The sequence below is a fragment of the Trypanosoma brucei genome, chromosome 6 (genome assembly GCF_000002445.2).
Source record: "Trypanosoma brucei brucei TREU927 chromosome 6, complete sequence".
Taxonomy (NCBI): Eukaryota; Euglenozoa; class Kinetoplastea; order Trypanosomatida; family Trypanosomatidae; genus Trypanosoma; species Trypanosoma brucei.
In genome coordinates this window covers 146,878-167,103 of record NC_007279.1, presented here as the reverse complement: position 1 = coordinate 167,103, position 20,226 = coordinate 146,878, and the positions used below count along the sequence as shown (strand labels likewise).

At 45.0% G+C, this 20,226-nt stretch overlaps 2 protein-coding genes and 1 pseudogene across 2 annotated transcripts, besides 4 other annotated features; all 3 read right to left on the bottom strand.

Annotated features, from left to right (window-relative positions):
- Positions 1-20,226: part of a sequence feature (sequence corresponds to BAC RPCI93-28F21) that runs on past both edges of the window.
- Positions 620-647: a sequence feature (AT_rich).
- Tb927.6.330 (receptor-type adenylate cyclase GRESAG 4, putative) lies at positions 950-4,756 on the bottom strand (the record flags this gene model as incomplete). The annotated part of the gene is made up of 1 exon (XM_840066.1): positions 950-4,756. The coding sequence occupies one exon, from the start codon at positions 4,754-4,756 to the stop codon at positions 950-952; it is 3,807 nt and encodes a 1,268-aa protein (XP_845159.1).
- On the bottom strand, positions 7,661-11,254 carry Tb927.6.320 (annotated as a pseudogene).
- Positions 11,990-12,017: a sequence feature (AT_rich).
- Positions 12,244-12,276: a sequence feature (AT_rich).
- Tb927.6.310 (receptor-type adenylate cyclase GRESAG 4, putative) lies at positions 12,307-16,125 on the bottom strand (the record flags this gene model as incomplete). The annotated part of the gene is made up of 1 exon (XM_840065.1): positions 12,307-16,125. The coding sequence occupies one exon, from the start codon at positions 16,123-16,125 to the stop codon at positions 12,307-12,309; it is 3,819 nt and encodes a 1,272-aa protein (XP_845158.1).

The window sequence follows — 20,226 nt, the reverse complement described above, 5'->3', positions numbered from 1 at the left end:
GAAAGGGAACTACTGTAGTGGATAACATTACACAAACCATAACAGCGAGAAAGTAGTTCAACACACATTCCCCCATACACCCACATATCATTCATGTATCCGATACAAAAACATATAACATCACTAGGCATAAGGGTAAATGTGTAGATAGAACATTACAGTATCATAAACTGGATTGCCATTAACAAAAACACAGCACACTAACAGTCACAGTTAACACTCAAACTGTAAATTTTAACTCACAACATCACGGCAGACATTGCTCAGTTTCATATTCCTTGACTGTCTAGGAGTAAAAGAGAGTGTGCGAGAGAATATGAGGAAAGTTTCAGCAACCATAGAGAAATATAAAGGAAGTTATACACATGTATCAGATATTGCAAATAGTTACATGCAGCAAGGTGATTAAGAGATACCTTACAAGCCAGCATCTCCGAATGAAAAAAAAAGATTAGGGTAGACGCGAGGAATAAGCACCGGCGGTCACTTTTACTTCGCTATAGCCTCCGCTTCATGGGCATCACCTTATTATCAAACACATTTTTAAATGCAAGGACACAGCTCCTAACAACACATTAGAGGTGGAGCGCCTCACTTGACAACGGCCCACACGGACGGCAATTTAAATTTAAATAAGATATTATTTACGAAAATTTAAGCATTAATGGTGGCGTGGATGCACACATCCCTCACTACGTTAAACAGAAAATTAACGACTTTCATATATTACAATCAAAAAATGGTGTGCCCATTTCAGAAATAAAATGCATCCCTGTGCATAAAAATATTTAAACACCCAACATATGAGGGAAATATTGCATGCGCAAAAAGTTGGGGAGCAAAGTATTAGAAGAACACTATATGAAGTGTATCTAAAAAAAGTTTGCACATATTATATAAACATTATTATCCATTTACAACAAAACATACATCAATGTCATGAAGGATATTAACAGGTACTACCAACACTTTCCAGGTCAATCAAATCAGTGGCGCCACGTTTTCCCTCAACATAGGAAAAGTTTGAAGATGAAGCAACCGTTGCAACAGTAGCTCCTCCAGGTGAAAAGAGACTTCCACCCCTTTCCAATGATGTCACACTGCTGGAGGAGCTCCTCGTTCCAAAATCCATAACACAACCCACCTTTGCAGCAATCCGACGGGTAACACAGCGACAACTGGCTTCATTCCAAGCATCCACCCCTGGGGGCTTCTTAACATGCCAACGCTCACAAAATGTTGCAAGCATCTTCTGTCGCTGGATAACTGGAAATGCGCCAATGAGGGCATCAATACAACCAGCAACCTGTTGAGCGGTGGCAGTTAAACCACACTCATTAAAGCTCGACTCACTAGCGCTACTACCTGTTCCAACATCTTCTTCATCCTCGATTTCACGTTCCAGCCGTAATGCAGCAAAGTTGCGACCAGGCACGGCATTCAACTGGTACATTTCCACAGGATCGGGCACACCACGTAGCGGCACACCACCAAGTGCAGTGACATCAATTTGCTCACGCTCCTCAGCCGACAGTGACAGGTATGTTGAGCCTGTTATCAGCACCTGACCACCATTTGCTACACTCTCCGTCCTTGCTGCCATGTTTGGAGTCCGCCCATAGTAGTCATATCCCTTCGTCACTTCATCGTGTCGGATGTCGCATAACCCGGTGTGGATTCCAACACGTACACGCAGGCCATTCCACAAACGACTGTACACTTTAGGGTCCAACCGCGCAGTTGGCGGTGTGTACATCTCGTCCTCCTCCGCACGCTGCTGCTCAAACTGCTGGTAAGAATCATCAACTGCATTTGTTCCCCAGTCATGCTGCAAGAAACACAGCTGTAGTTCCTGTGCGAGTTGGACGGCAGCGAAAGGACTCTTACTCGCTATCATGAACGAATCCCCTACAGTTTTGACTTCGTAGCACTTATACCTCCCAATCAGTGAACGAATCAAATAGTGATGTGTCGCAACGGCATCGGGCATCAGCTCAGGGTGTGCAGCCCACAACGCAGTGCTGCTCTCAATGTCAGTAAATATTAGTGTCACGGGGTCAGTTGGTTCCTTGGGTGCAAGATTGTTATCACGAGCATTCCGCAGGGTGATGCGTAGGAGCACACCAAGGGCAATAAAAGGTATCAAGCCGGCTATACACCCAATACCTATGCCGGCTATCTGTGACCCTGTGAGACGACTCCCTCCTGAAATGATATAATCCATAGACGGTGTCATGCCGCGTTGCAATATGGGCACACTTGAATTCAGCACACGCGCCATCGACCATACAGAAATGTTTGTGGCTCCAAAGTTTGAGGCACACTCATTTGCCGAAACACTCGTACCAGAAACACATTCCACATCACTGAAGGGTCCAAATCGCATGTCATCCACTTTGATGTTGGACTCCGTGTAAATGCGGTCTGCCAGCAGCTCTGCATTCACCTTCCTCATATTCGGGAGAATCACTTGAAGCAGCCGAGTGGTAACAAAACCTAAGAACGTTAGTGGATCCCAATGCGATTCATTCACAATGCGATGGAAACTTGCAACCACATCTGATTTCGTGTTCTTCTTTGCCCAGTGTGGAAAACTCGTCGCGAATAGGAGCCGCTCTGAGCTAGCAATAGACTCTTTACTCGCATTAAACGCAGCTACAAACTCATCGTAGTACATTGCAAGGTCATTGAATGGAATGAATACACGCGCCCTGCGGTGGGTCTGAAGGTGCCGCGCAACCGCAGCAACGTCAGTGAGAGTGAGTCCAATAGTAAACACATCTCCATTACCCGAGAGATATGACGATATCGGGTCACCATCACCAAGTGTCTTGCTGGAATCAAGCGGCACACCGAACGTAACCAATGACTTGTACAGCAGGCTACTGATCTCCCCTGCTTGCTCACTACGTATGAGTGCATTTACTCCTCTGGAAGAAGTGTTGGAGAGATACACAGCAAGCACATAAAGTTGCTGCGCAAGGACAGGCAGTAAGTGTATTACGTTTCTCCTAAACAATTTCATGCGGGGTCGAAGTGTCATAGGACTGATGAACACTAAATCTTTTCGATCCAGAAGCCCTCCAGGCATGATACCAAATACTGCAGATACATCCCTGTTGTCCTGTACTTGCTCAAGGGATTGCGTCACATTCTCTGAAGATACTGTTAGGGGATGGAAAAATATTCTATTGTCAATATTCTCCGCTTCCTTGCCATGAACCTCGGCACCAAGGAACCACTTCCTGCTCGCACGTAATGCAATTTTATTATCTGCGAGAAGCAAAAAGAGGCCACTCAATGGCGCACCCACATGCACATTGGCACTCGAGCACTCTGATACACCCCACGTTAGATGTCCCTCCCACAAAGGCGCTGGTCGGAAGCCATCCATTATACTCTTCATATATACCATACTGCCACCTTGATTGCATTTACACATGGCACCCTGTAATGCAACGGCCTCATTGCACTCACCACCAAAGTCACCAACCACAAGGTCATCAATCACGTAGCGACGCTGCTTGTACAGAGATTCCATGAATGACGTACGGTTCGTCAGCTGTGGAGCGTTATTCAGAGCCTGGAAGAGAACTTCTCCTGCAAGCCACCCATACACCATCATCTCACCTGCGTTGTCGTCCTCAAGGTAGTGATCGGGTTTCGCAAAGCCCTTCCAGTCAGTGTTTGTATCCAGGTAGTTGTTCACATCACGCTGGAAGCGCTGAATCAGTGAGAACCGAGTATCGTTAGCGAGCGGCACTGTTCCAGTTGTGATTAGCTGTCCAGGAGTGAATGTACGATTAGCTAACACCAATGCCTCACGCCACATGTTGATCAAAAAATTTTGCTGTAGTGAAGTAGAAAGAAGATACGCATTGGCAGTGCGGTTGTCCTGTGCTACCTTCTTGATGAACCACTTTGCTGTATTACCCAGGGATGAAAACAACAATATAGCCTGTGGGCGCGTAGCAACAAATTGTCTCCACCTGGTGTTCAAATCATCCTCAGAGATATTTTGATTCTCACTCTCCTTCACAACGAACACTCCACATAAATGGCGACCCATCATTTCCAATATCTGCACAGTAAACTCATACGGTCCCATACTGGCGGTGCTGCTCTTCACGTGCATCATACCTATTCGTGGGACACGGAGGTAAACAACAGCATAACGAATGAGGGCGAGGAGTTCAGCATTGGGTTCGACACTTATGAAATAAAGGTGAGGGTTCCAACCACGGACCTCACTGGAGTACGCAACGGGAGCTAGGGCAACAAGATCATGTTCCTTTAGTTTATCACTGACCCACGAGACGTGATTAGTACCCAGGGGCCCGAATACAACTAATAACTCGTCTTTGCTTTGTTTCACCCCCTGCTGAAATATGTCCTCGATTGTCGCATTGGGTGATGGGGGACGGATGACAGATATTGTCGCACCGGAGCCCGTCTTCCAGCTGTGGGCACTCAGTGATGCGTCAAAGCCGGCATTAATGGCGTTAACTTCAGGAGTGGTGAAACCGAGGCTGTACATCATGGATAGCACTTTTACCGTCACATTACCGTTTTCTGCGCACACAGGTGGCATCCACATGAGTAGCAAAGGCAACAAGTGTAGCAGTGATACAGCAGTAATGACAGGTGAGTGCTTGTACATGCTGTAACGCCTTGCAGGGCTCCTTGCGGTAAGGTTCCGCCTGCAGTTTCCATGAGGGCACACACATCCTCTTCCACCACCTTCCTGCCAACTCATATTTTCGGTAATGTGTGACACTTTTCGTGTGTGAAATCTTATGTCCTAAGGAAGAATATCAAAAGAGGGAAAATAGAAATCAGTAAGATTACACTTCCAGACAGTTGGATGCTATAACAAGTTCCCGACAAAACCAAAACAATGCTTAAAAAGCAATGAAGGCACGTCAAGGTAGCAAGAGGCGACTCGTTTATGATGTCACTGTAAATTGCGAGCAAATGATAGAAAGGGACAACCGACACGCTGGTAGGTAATGGTGTCACACAAACACGTATATGTATTTCATGTGCGTTGCTGCTTCTTTCCTGCAAGGAAGTATTTAAGTGTGATGTGGGGCAAGAGTTTGGATTGTTTCTTATTTCAGTGCCGCAGTCACTTGTTTGTTGTTTTGTTTCCGCCAGCGTTTACCTCGGCTAATGCGTCTCGGCTCTTAATAATTTCTGTTGTGTCCTTCGCCTTTTGTGTGGCTGCTTGGCTGGTTGTTCCTCTCATATACTTCTTAAAGGCGCTTTGCAGACAGGAAAAGTTTCCCCTCGGGCACGAATGTCGCATAGCACATGCAGTGGAAGAAGGGCGTAAGAACATGCGCGACGGAAGAACCGAATCTCATCCAGTTCCGCTTTCTCTTTTTTTTTCTCCTTTGTACCCTACTTTACTTGCAGACGCCGCAATCATGCGGAAACACTTGGTCCCCTCTTATGACATCAATCATCTGCCTTTTGGGATGCATTGTCACTCCTCCCTTTTCCTTCATTCATCTTCGTGTTGTTGCGTCGTCACTCACTCATCCGGTTAGACACACCCTCCACATCCATTCGCACCATTTTCCTCATATTCCGGGTCTCATGCAGCAGAGAGCATGTATTTATCCATTTTATTTCTTTCCTTGGGTCCACCCAACAAGTTTCGTATTTGGACCGTAACACAAATTTCATTTCCTGGTCGCAACCCAAACGCCGTTCGCGATCAGATGAGTTTTCAATTCCGGGTAATGGGCCCCTTTCCACTTTGAAATGATTGAGCCCTCTTTTTCGCACTTCCAACAGTTGCTGCCACCGTCACCACACCTTCTCCACGTAGCGTTGGAAAGAAGTAAGGAATAATAAAAACGCATCTAAGCAACGCAGCAGCGATCAGCCAGTGGGCCTCATCAGAGTTTGTACCTCCAATCTCATTCCCAAACCAAAAAATTAATCGGGCCCGCATGCGGCACGAGGCGTCCGGCGACTACGGGGGTTTACAAAAGAAGGAAAGTGATGTAACAAAAGGAGTTACATAAACATCGCGACCACACGCACTCCGGCCATACAGGGCTGGAAAATTAATAAAACAACCCGCTCAGGGATAACAATTGCCCTTGAGGGAAAAAGGTTGGATGCCTGCAGCCGCACGAGTTCCGCTGCGATTCAGGTGAGTTTATCCTTTCCCCCTGAAGGTCGACAGTCTTTCCCTCCATTTGTTCCCTTCCCAAATAATATCTTCAGCACGTAGCAGTATTTTTGATACTCCAAAGCGGCTGCCAGTGCGTACACTCCTGCATGGGGGGAAAAGCCCCAAGTGAGGGCGGCAGATATGCGCAAGTAACAATCAGAGCCCATGCACGCAAACACACATGATGTAAAGGGAAGCATGTAGAGGTTATGCCAAATGCTCAGTTGAGGTTACACACTGCAGCGACGTAGACGCTCCCTCCCGCCACAACTCGTCGTAGCTCCTCATCACACAGTTAAAACGTCAAGGGTTCAGTCTTGAATTACCACAAAATACGGATAAATGAGGTTTGTCCCTATAAAGGAGCGGCATTTCTGCACTCCCCTCGGGTGTCCAAACAGTGTTGTAAATAACAGAAGGATATTATAGGCTCAGCAATATTAACAGAGTGAACGTGTTACAAAACTCCCTCACAATACTATAATTAGTATAAGCTGCAATAACTGTGATGGTGAAGGAACTTTGTTATACTGCGAGGCAACGCGGGTTTCAGTGCATAACTAAGCCCATGCATCGACATCACACTCTGGAGGGAATGGAGGCAATCACATACCTTAAATCCTTACGGCAACACAAATGAGTGAAGGGAAAGAAAGCATGCAACTGGTGAAACAACATGTAACATCAGCAATGCAGAGGGTGATAAGGGTTGTATATCCGAAGAGAGATACAACAGCCCACATAACACCCAACACATACAAACACACATGCAACATAACACTCATTATGAAAAAATATTTAAAGACACCGCTAGCATTAAGTGGATTCAAAAAGAAAAACGTGACGCAGACACACACGGAAACACAGTTTTGTACCCAAAAGGCTGCGGGATTGGGCGTGAGAGGTGGAATGTTTAAAAAAAATAGTCATGCACTCGCACGCTTAAGGACAGACGTGTTGAAAAAGAAATGTTTCACCTTACTTTTCTTAAAGCCTCAAATGGCAAGGACACAAATAAAAAAGAGAGCCCTTAGGGAAAGTACATAGCTAATCCCGTTTTGTGATTACTCACAGAACAAAAACGTTTTGGTTAAATTAGAAGAAATGTTGAGCCGTCCTGTCTTCCATAAGGGTCGGATTTGGAACAGTAAGAAACCAACCGGCGCTGACACGGCAAAACACATGCATGTGTTAATTCAGTGTCTTGAAAGACAACGCACGTGTAATCTAACAGAGGGCATGTTCCCTCTTAAGATTAGTATGTGCTTTAATGCAGAGGCAGCAGCCACCAAAAATAGAATGTAAAAAATGTAATAATAAATAGATGGCAAAAGATAAAAATAGATACAAAAGACAAACCCTACCGAGACTACGTTAAAATTCACTAACAACTACTACAATCGGTATGCTAATTAACTTTTCCGCCGAGTAAAACTAAGAGATTTGTACGCTTTATGACGTGCAACAGTACCACTAGTGTAACGACGGAAGCGGACACCCAAAGTGGCCTTCTCTGAAATGTGAACCAACGAATGGAACAATTATGATTGAGCCCTCTTCAGTACTCACAGAAGCTTCACTGCTTCCACTTTGAGCGCTACGGTTAGCGACACGCCCAACCTTAACTGCAATGCGACGCACCACTTCCTCACAGTAGGCGTCATCCCACTCGAATGCGGCTTCACGGGGAAGAGGCACACGCCAACGCTCACAAAGCGACGCCAGAAGATTCCCCCGTTGCGCTGCTTTAAAAGTTCGGAAAACAGACTGCAGTGAGTTCAATATCTAAGCTGATTCACTCAGCTCGGCACGTGAAGAACTGTGGTCGCTGGTGGAGGTTGTCGTGCCATCCTCGTCTTCATCAAAGAGTTCGCGATCCAGCCGTAATGCAGCAAAGTTGCGGCCAGGCACGGCATTCAACTGGTACATTTCCACATGATCATTCACGCCACGAAGTGCAACATCACCAAGTGCAGTGACATCAATTTGCTCACGCTCCTCAGCCGACAGTGACAGGTATGTTGAGCCTGTTATCAGCACCTGACCACCATTTGCTACACTCTCCGTCCTTGCTGCCATGTTTGGGGTCCGCCCATAGTAGTCATATCCCTTCGTCACTTCATCGTGTCGGATGTCGCATAACCCGGTGTGGATTCCAACACGTACACGCAGGCCATTCCACAAACGACTGTACACTTTAGGGTCCAACCGCGCAGTTGGCGGTGTGTACTTCTCGTCCTCCTCCGCACGCTGCTGCTCAAACTGCTGGTAGGACTCATCAAGTGCATTTGTTCCCCAGTCATGATGCAAGAAACGCAGCTGCAGTTCCTGTGCGAGTTGGACGGCAGCGAAAGGACTCTTACTCGCTATCATGAACGAATCCCCTACAGTTTTGACTTCGTAGCACTTATACCTCCCAATCAGTAAACGAATCAAATAGTGATGTGTTGCAACGGCATCGGGCGTCAGTTCAGGGTGTGCAGCCCACAACGCAGTGCTGCTCTCAATGTCAGTAAATATTAGTGTCACGGGGTCAGTTGGTTCCTTGGGCGCAAGATTGTTATCACGAGCATTCCGGTGTGTTGCTAATATAACAACCACAAGAACCGTAACAAGCGGCACCAAGATTACGACGAAGATAACTGCAATAGCGGCAATTTGCTCAGTTATCTGTTGGATCCATCTCGGTTCATCATAGGTCACTGACAGTGTGGCAGACGACAGCGCAGAGGACACAAAAGGGTTTAGAACATGTGACATCGACCATACAAAAATATGCATCGCACCACAGTTGACAACAGTGCTTCGCCTCAAGTCAAGTTTCGTTCGTACACTTGTCTCCAAACGACCCATACATTGCAGGACACTTCCCATTGCGTATGCGATGGCAGACCCAAGTAGTGACAACGGCTTCCACTTCGACTCATTCTGCACGATCTTGCGGAACTCACGTACTGTTTTGGACTCCGTGATCTTATCCCTCCGATGTGACAGATTCGTTGCGAATAGCAAGCGGCTAGAAAATGGCTCTTCATGGAAGGCATTCATGAGTTCGCCGTGGATTGGTGCATCATCGAAGAACAGGACGAAGACGTGCGCATTACGGTGTTTGTTAGGGTGAGAGAGGATTATGGGGATATTATATGGGATAAGACCTACAACCAATACCTCACATGCAGTTGACAGCTTGTCTCTCAAAATAGGACCTTCACCACTCGCAACAAAGAAGCTTAGTGATGTGTTAAAGTTGTCAAGTGTTTTTGCAACATATTCCTAATTCCTCTCGTATCACCACCACGACACACAATGAAATGCATCCTTCCTGCACCATTTTGTATAATATGCTCAACTATCATAAATAACTGCTGCTCATTTGTTGGTAACAGGTGGATCACATTCCTTCTGGGGTTACTCGGTTGTGATGTGAGTATTATAGGATCGATGAATGCCATACCCTTCGTCCGTAGTAACGAATTATCCACGACACCAAGCACAGCAGTTACAACTCGTTTCTCAACATCATTATACAGAGTTGCAGAAGCTTCGTAAAATTTCGAGGATAGTCAGTGTAAAAAGAAACTATCAGAGACCCAGTTGACCTTTGCCAACAACATGAGGGACACCATCGTATACCATCTATGCAGTACGCAGTGCCTTTGGGTCATCGGTTATATTAAACATGACCCCACTCAATGGGCCATACAACTGTGGCAGGTCTCGATAACAGCGAGATGAACCAAGGGTTAATATAGCTTCCTTCATAGGGTGTAGATGGAGATCCTTTTCCACCTTCTTCATGCACATCACACTCCCACCTTGGTTACGTAAACACGATACACCCCGCTCTCCCGCCTTATTACGGCACTCACCACCAAAGTCACCAACCACAATATTATCAATTGGATAACGACGTTTATTGTACAGTGATTTCATAAATACACCCCTGCTAGTTAGCTATTCGTGACAACTCAGTGCCTGTTTCAATACCTCTCCAGCAACCCATCTGTTCAATGTCAGCTCAGCTTCAGCGTCTTGCTCGGTGAAGTTATTTTCGTTAATATCCCACCTTGTGCGCTTATAGTTATTACCATTAACCTTTAACAACATAGTCATATCATCTCTGAAACGCCTGACAGCTTTGTATGTGTCACCCTTCGTAATTAGGTCAGCCCCAGTTATTATTATCTTAGCAGCCACAAACTCGTCTCTACCCAATTTATATGCCCACTTGTTCTTGATGGCGTGTTGGAGTGCAGAGGGTGTATGAATAAATATTCGCCTCTTGTCCTGTGGTCATATAATCATTTCATGGGGAATCTCTTCATATCAGGGATTGGAGAACCAAATACAATCATTCCCTGAGGTCCAGTATCGGCAACCTTATTACACTCCGCACTGAAGCTCCTGTTATCCGATTCCTTATCAAGTTGACTCTTCAATGCAAAAAAAAAAAAAATAACAACTAAACAACTTGCGATTCATCCGTGTTGCCAACTACGCAGCAAGCTTATACTCATCATCACCATAAGAAACATCTTTCAAATACATGAAATCCAGTCGGTGTGACCGTAACTGAGTGATAGCATAACGGAAAAGAGCAAGCATCTCAACGGCGAGTGGTGCTTCCAGGAGGTATAAATTGGGATTCCAACTGTGTACCCTACTGAATCCTGTGAAAGGTAAGAAATCAACTACACATTCTTTTCATTGAAATATTTGGTTAAGTTGAGAGTATTTTTGTCACCCACAGATTCCAGTATAATAGCAAGCTCATCACCGTAATTGGTTGTACAGATGGCGTATCCAAAGTCATCCAGAGACGGAACATATGCAACTGCCACACTGACACACGGAAGCGACTTCCCGTTGGTAATAGATGCGTTGAAGCCTGCAGTAATAGGATCAAATACCTTTGCTGAAATCTTGTCACTGTATAACATGTTGTATACCCTTACCCATAATAATCCATTTGCAAGCTATACTTCAGCCAGCAGCTGTAGTAACATAGAAAAACACTACGTAAGTGACTACGCCATCTCTAGCATGTAATTCACGCATGGAGGTAACCGTGATACTAGTAACTCAACGTAATTCAACTTTCAAACTACAGGACAAAAAGGGCATAATAACAAAGTATTGGTACAAGATTAATAGACTGCATATGTATATGTAAGAGCGTGGGAAAGGGAACTACTGTAGTGGATAACATTACACAAACCATAACAGCGAGAAAGTAGTTCAACACACATTCCCCCATACACCCACATATCATTCATGTATCCGATACAAAAAAATATAACATCACTAGGCATAAGGGTAAATGTGTAGATAGAACATTACAGTATCATAAACTGGATTGCCATTAACAAAAACACAGCACACTAACAGTCACAGTTAACACTCAAACTGTAAATTTTAACTCACAACATCACGGCAGACATTGCTCAGTTTCATATTCCTTGACTGTCTAGGAGTAAAAGAGAGTGTGCGAGAGAATATGAGGAAAGTTTCAGCAACCATAGAGAAATATAAAGGAAGTTATACACATGTATCAGATATTGCAAATAGTTACATGCAGCAAGGTGATTAAGAGATACCTCTTACAAGCCAGCATCTCCGAATGAAAAAAAAAGATTAGGGTAGACGCGAGGGATAAGCACAGGAGGTCACTTTTACTTCGCTATAGCCTCCGCTTCATGGGCATCACCTTATTATCAAACACATTTTTAAATGCAGGGACACAGCTCCTAACAACACATTAGAGGTGGAGCGCCTCACTTGACAACGGCCCACACGGACGGCAATTTAAATTTAAATAAGATATTATTTACGAAAATTTAAGCATTAATGGTGGCGTGGATGCACACATCCCTCACTACGTTAAACAGAAAATTAACGACTTTCATATATTACAATCAAAAAATGGTGTGCCCATTTCAGAAATAAAATGCATCCCTGTGCATAAAAATATTTAAACACCCAACATATGAGGGAAATATTGCATGCGCAAAAAGTTGGGGAGCAAAGAGTTAAAAATGCCTTATACAAGACTAATCTAAAAATAATTTAAATTATATAAACATTATTATCCATTTACAACAACAAAACATACATCAATGTCATGAAGGATATTGGCTGGCACTCTCAACACTTTCCAGGTCAATCAAGTGCAGAGTGCAGCGTCGCCCCTCAACATAGGAAAAGTTTGAAGATGAAGCAACCGTTGCAACAGTAGCTCCTCCAGGTGAAAAGAGACTTCCACCCCTTTCCAATGATGTCACACTGCTGGAGGAGCTCCTCGTTCCAAAATCCATAACACGGCCCACCTTTGCAGCAATCCGACGGGTAACACAGCGACAACTGGCTTCATTCCAAGCATCCACCCCTGGGGGCTTCTTAACATGCCAACGCTCACAAAATGTTGCAAGCATCTTCTGTCGCTGGATAACTGGAAATGCGCCAATGAGAGCATCAATGCAACCAGCAACCTGTTGGGCGGTGGCAGTTAAACCACACTCATTAAAGCTCGACTCACTAGCGCTACTACCTGTTCCAACATCTTCTTCATCCTCGATTTCACGTTCCAGCCGTAATGCAGCAAAGTTGCGGCCAGGCACGGCATTCAACTGGTACATTTCCACAGGATCGGGCACACCACGTAGCGGCACACCACCAAGTGCAGTGACATCAATTTGCTCACGCTCCTCAGCTGACAGTGACAGGTATGTTGAGCCTGTTATCAGCACCTGACCACCATTTGCTACACTCTCTGTCCTTGCTGCCATGTTTGGAGTCCGCCCATAGTAGTCATATCCCTTCGTCACTTCATCGTGTCGGATATCGCACAACCCGGTGTGGATTCCAACACGTACACGCAGGCCATTCCACAAACGACTGTACACTTTAAGGTCCAACCGCGCAGTTGGCGGTGTGTACTTCTCGTCCTCCTCCGCACGCTGCTGCTCAAACTGCTGGTAAGAATCATCAACTGCATTTGTTCCCCAGTCATGTTGCAAGAAACACAGCTGTAATTCCTGTGCGAGTTGGACGGCAGCGAAAGGACTCTTACTCGCTATCATGAACGAATCCCCTACAGTTTTGACTTCGTAGCACTTATACCTCGCAATCAGTGAACGAATCAAATAGTGATGTGTCGCAACGGCATCGGGCATCAGCTCAGGGTGTGCAGCCCACAACGCAGTGCTGCTCTCAATGTCAGTAAATATTAGTGTCACAGGGTCCGTTGGCTCCTTGGGCGCAAGATTGTTATCACGAGCATTCCGCAGGGTGATGCGTAGGAGCACACCAAGGGCAATAAAAGGTATCAAGCCGGCTATACACCCGATACCTATGCCGGCTATCTGTGACCCTGTGAGACGACTCCCTCCTGCAATGGAAAACCCCATAGACGGTGTCATGCCGCGTTGCAATATGGGCACACTTGAATTCAGCACACGCGCCATCGACCATACAGAAATGTTTGTGGCTCCAAAGTTTGAGGCACACTCATTTGCCGAAACACTCGTACCAGAAACACATTCCACATCATTGAAGGGTCCAAATCGCATGTCATCCACTTTGATGTTGGACTCCGTGTAAATGCGGTCTGCCAGCAGCTCTGCATTCACTTTCTTCATATTCGGGAGAATCACTTGAAGCAGCCGAGTGGTAACAAAACCTAAGAACGTTAGTGGATCCCAATGCGATTCATTCACAATGCGATGGAAACTCGCAACCACATCTGATTTCGTGTCCTTCTCCGCCCAGTGTGGAAAACTCGTCGCGAATAGGAGCCGCTCTGAGCTAGCAATAGACTCTTTACTCGCATTAAACGCAGCTACAAACTCATCGTAGTACATTGCAAGGTCATTGAATGGAATGAATACACGTGCCCTGCGGTGTGCCTGAAGGTGCCGCGCAACTGCAGCAACGTCAGTGAGAGTGAGTCCAATAGTAAACACATCTCCATCACCCGAGAGATATGACGATATCGGGTCACCATCACCAAGTGTCTTGCTGGAATCAAGCGGCACACCAAACGTGTCCAATGACTTGTACAGCAGGCTACTGATCTCCCCTGCTTGCTCACTACGTATGAGTGCATTTACTCCTCTGGAAGAAGTGTTGGAGAGATACACAGCAAGCACATAAAGTTGCTGCGCAAGGACAGGCAGTAAGTGTATTACGTTTCTCCTAAACAATTTCATGCGGGGTCGAAGTGTCATAGGACTGATGAACACTAAATCTTTTCGATCCAGAAGCCCTCCAGGCATGATACCAAATACTGCAGATACATCCCTGTTGTCCTGTACTTGCTCAAGGGATTGCGTCACATTCTCTGAAGATACTGTTAGGGGATGGAAAAATATTCTATTGTCAATATTCTCCGCTTCCTTGCCATGAACCTCGGCACCAAGAAACCACTTCCTGCTCGCACGTAATGCAATTTCATTATCTGCGAGAAGCAAAAAGAGGCCACTCAATGGCGCACCCACATGTACATTGGCACTCGAGCACTCTGATACACCCCACGTTAGATGTCCTTCCCACAAAGGCGCTGGTCGGAAGCCATCCATTATACTCTTCATATATACCATACTGCCACCTTGATTGCATTCACACATGGCACCCTGTAATGCAACGGCCTCATTGCACTCACCACCAAAGTCACCAACCACAAGGTCATCAATCACGTAGCGACGCTGCTTGTACAGAGATTCCCTGAATGATTTACGGTTCGTCAGCTGTGGAGCGTTATTCAGAGCTTCGAAGAGAACTTCTCCCGCAAGCCACCCATACACCATCATCTCACCTAAACCGTCGTCCTCAAGGTAGTGATCGGGTTTCGCAAAGCCCTTCCAGTCATTGTTTGTCCTGAGGTAGATGTCCATGTCATGCTGGAAGTGCTGAATCAGTGAGAACCGAATGTCGCTGGCGAGCGGCACTGTTCCAGTTGTGATTAGCTGTCCAGGAGTGAATGTACGATTAGCTAACGCCAATGCCTCACGCCACATCTTGATCAAAAAATTTTGCTGTAGTGAAGTAGAAAGAAGATACGCATTGGCAGTGCGGTTGTCCTGTGCTACCTTCTTGATGAACCACTTTGCTGTATTACCCAGGGATGAAAACAGCAATATAGCCTGTGGGCGCGTAGCAACAAATTGTCTCCACCTGACGTTCAAATCATCCTCAGAGATATTTTGATTCTCACTATCCTTCACAACGAACATTCCACACAGCTCGCGACCCATCATTTCCAATATCTGCACAGTAAACTCATACGGTCCCATACTGGCGGTGCTGCTCTTCACGTGCATCATACCTATTCGTGGGACACGGAGGTAAACAACAGCATAACGAATGAGGGCGAGGAGTTCAGCATTGGGTTCGACACTTATGAAATAGAGGTGAGGGTTCCAACCACGGACCTCACTGGAGTGCGCAACGGGAGCGAGGGCAACAAGATCATGTTCCTTCAGTTTATCACGGACATTTGCGACACGGTCACTACCCAGGGGCCCGAATACAACTAATAACTTCCCTTCACTTTGTTTCATTCCATGCTGAAATATCTCCTCAACTGTCGCATTGGGTGATGGGTGACGGATGACAGATATTGTCGCATTAGAGCCCGTCTTCCGGCTGTGGGCACTCAGTGATGCGTCAAAGCCGGCATTAATGGCGTTAATTTCACCTTCGGTATAAGCTGGATTATGCATCATGGATAGCACATTTACCGTCACAGTACTCGCTTCCGCGCACACAGGTGGCATCCACATGAGTAGCAAAGGCAACAAGTGTAGCAGTGATACAGCAGTAATGACAGGTGAGTGCTTGTACTTGCTGTAACGCCTTGCAGGGCTCCTTGCGGTAAGGTTCCGCCTGCAGTTTCCATGAGGGTACACACATCCTCTTCCACCACCTTCCTGCCAGCTCATATTTTCGGTAATGTGTGACACTTTTCGTGTGTGAAATCTTATGTCCTAAGGAAGAATATCAAAAGAGGTAAAATAGAAATCAGTAAGATTACACTTCCAGACAGTTGGATACTATAACAAGTTCCCGACAAAACCAAAACAATGCTTAAAAAGCAATGAAGGCACGTCAAGGTAGCAAGAGGCGACTCGTTTATGATGTCACTGTAAATTGCGAGCAAATGATAGAAAGGGACAACCGACACGCTGGTAGGTAATGGTGTCACACAAACACGTATATGTATTTCATGTGTGTCGTTGTTTTCTTTGCTACTGACATTTCATTACGAAATATGGATCCGGCATTGATGTAGTTATCGCTTGCTCCATGTGTGTTTGTGTGGCTGCATTTGCTCATGTATAGTTGACCCTTTTAGTTTATTTTGTTGAATCCCCTTAACCACATAACCCTTTTCATCTGTCCTCCATTTTGTAGAGGACACTTGCTTTCATTTGATTCTCTGCTGTTGGCTCCCCATCTGCAGCAGCCACCACATGATTGTCACAAGACATGCGCTCACTTATCATTTGTTATTACGTGTAATATGGGACAATATTTGTACATATACCACGCTTTACCAGCCTTTTCCACCGATGTGCAATTCATCGTTTGTGAATTAAAAAGGGCTCACAATGTGAAAGACGCGAATAAAACATGTGACACCTATGCCATAAGAAGGGATTACGGGCGAAATGTCAGCAAACTAATGGTGACACATTTGTGCACACTCTTACGCTATAGTACACGATATGAACGAAGAAATAATAAAAATAAACGAAAACAAATGAGTGTGCGCTCCATTTAGATGACGAACAAACACTATTTCAGATGGACACACGTATCTGCGTTTGAATATTTGAATAGGTTGGTAGCTTCTGTGTTTGACACTAACACATTACTCGCAATGTTATCTTAACATCGAATAGTATATGAGTAGAAACAAACTAAATCAGCAATTACGAAATTGCTGTTATCATTACCGTGACACAAATAGCGCTATTGTTTAGAAGGTAACAACAATGGCAAAGAAGGGATGGAACACAACTACAGATAACAATATCGGCTCAATGACCGCTAAGAAATAAACATAATCAGTGGTTATTCACATGTTTAACGTCAGTTCCCTTGAGCAGAGGGACAAGAACACTTGGACACATCGCACACTTGCAGTGGAGTACAGGCATGCACACAATGTGAAGCATTAGCGTTGGCATCTTGTATACCACAATATATTGTAGGCTATTGAAGTCTCTTTATCTTTAAAGTTTCATGAGCTGTCCATAGTGCTGGCACCTGCTATTCTGTTCGACACAGGTAGCAGTGTCTCCCATTTTCTCCAACCTTAAATGAGTTAGATACCGCATAATCATACAGATCATGTGCATTCGCTTCCGGTGTTGGAGGTGAAAGATCACATCTGCTGCACACAATTGCGTGGATTGACCACAAGAAGAAAAAGATATAGCTTGAAGCCCCGTGTGCTGCAGCGAAATGTGTTTGTGTAGGGATACTCCCTTATCGTATGGATTGCCTTCCTATTTCCAAACATAATATTCAATGCTAGTGAATCATATCGTTCCAGTGAAACGCCATTTTAGCTGTGTAATTTACCTTTTAATTTATCTTCTCCCTCCCTGTGAGTTTATTTCTAACGAGAGAACGAAATTAAACCAAATTCAGCAATGATACACAATAGTCACTGCATGGAGTGAGATTGTCAGGTAATGTTCTTGAGAGCAATTGCTTCTTATAACGGAGTTACATCAGAGAAGACTCACACATTCATTACAGTGCAGAGAAAATGAACTGTCAATGAAGTCATCACACTTCATAAATACACTGACAGCACAGAAATCAATACAGGGCTCACGAAGAGTACTTCAATGGACTCTTTTCATGTGTAAATTATGGTCAAGAGGGTGAACGCACGGATAAACAAATATGTGTCATACAGACGGTGCCAGATGTGAGGGAACTAACCCTGAGAAATACTGATTGCGCCAACTCACAGTAATTAGTGATATATCCGACGGACTCATGGTCAGATGGGGAAAACAATAGCAGCTGATAAATATGGAAGGGATAAGCACATACAAAGCCTTAAATATATTCGCAAAGTTTGAATAAACAAGCAAACATATCAACGCCAATGTGTTTCTTTGTTTTATTGTGCAAAATGTATCAACCGTGATGGTGGACTAGTGACAAACGTATGACTGTATATACTGCACCGAACCAGTAGGTACCAGCAATTCAGTGTATCCATATATTACCACTCACTACCACCTTAGAACCTAATAACTAAAAGAAGATAGCAATATTCAACATTGTAGAGGATAGACAATGAACATAGAAACAGAAAGGTTTTTTACACAAACCATTCCCATCAAAAACCTACAGCTGCGTTAACAGAAGCAAGTACTGCTGCAAACAGGTCAGGACTGTTTCCTTCTTATATTTTTCATGTCGATTACTTCCTTATCACACTATGTCGTTCACTCACTCCAATATAAGAAAACTGCGACTGCTGTTAAAGTGTCTATCATTTCACATACACAGACTCAATGGTTCGCTTACCACTTGCGCTGTGTTCCCCATAGTGGCAACCTGTCATTCACAGTAAAGAAAGTTGATCTCGCATTTCTTGTTTCGTATCGACATTGACATCTCGGGTATCCGTGCTATCTTCAATTAATGTTATCGCACACATACAAAGACGTTATGTCACAAAGTTCCTTCAACACTAGCATGCATAAGTTCAAGGACGACAATGAGAGCCCCCTGTTACACAGACTAGTAAGCTGGCGGTACCTAATGCTGTACATGCACTTAAGGCGAACAGCAATGACTTCGATGTGACTACCATCCCTGTGGTATTCTACAATGTCTCAGAGGGGAAATTGTGCCCATATTTCATTTACATCATACTCACACTGAAATTTAACAAGCAATTACGGCACTAGAATATCTTCATCCATTTGTCATCTTTCAACAAAACATAACAATAATACTAATTCATGTTCCGAAGAATAAGCATGCACTAACCAAAGTCAATGCAATACATATTGTTCCTGAAACGCACCAAGAAAAAATTCCACCCCCTCAGTTCACAAAGTTTCAGTAGACGGAGCACGAATTGTCACACACCAGAAGGTCATGGTCAAATGTTTTGAACCACAGGCTGATCCCTGGCAGAGCCTGACAATGAGGGCGAACTTCCCTTTGAAGTTTACATTTCATTTTTTGAAAGACAAAATCGACTACGAGCGTGGGTAATCCTTTCATTGGATGTTACGACCGTTTAAAGAAAGGGTCATCTATACTCAATATCAGGATTTATATTCAACCTTTGGGGTTGTAACAAGTGCGCTCAGTTCGTTTCCCCGTAGCGTGGCCCCGATCAGACGATTTACCATCAAACTCAGGCGCCCCTTCATCAGAGGTCGGCATGGTATCCCCTACGCGGGTTCATTCAGTTTCGCTTGTATAAAATGAGGAGAATACTCAGGGAGTTTAACGCATCGACCCACCACATGTAAACCACTGCTGCGTATTCTTGATAGGCGCATGTGCATGTAACATTGCTGTTTCACAATTCACGCAGCCACAGAGTTAAGTGACACCATCTCGTATGAACGGCGATGCGACCCTGCGGCACGTGTAGCACAGCCTCACCAAAGTTTCCCTCGCTTAACACCCTTTTACCAGCATTTGGCTCTTGTGCCTCGGCGCCACGGTCACCATCCTGCCACAATTATTCGAACCTCTCTCAGCTCTATCTCCGGTGCCTCGACTTAGTCCGATTGCAACTTTAGACATTGCAGCTTCAGTTAAAAGTTGTCCTTTGCTCTCTCTCTCTCTGTTTGGAGTCGTCCGTTCGGTCGGGAAAAGGTTTCACAGTTCCGCGATCAGATCTAAGTCTTCCAGTTTCAAGAACCTACGTGAAAAATGCGCCCACAGCCCGTGAAGCGATGATCTGCCCCTCACGGTATTTTCCGCCCCACATTCTTTGCGTAGTGCCTTTTGGGTCTGTCATTGTAGTAAATGCGGGGAAGTTTCTTTGG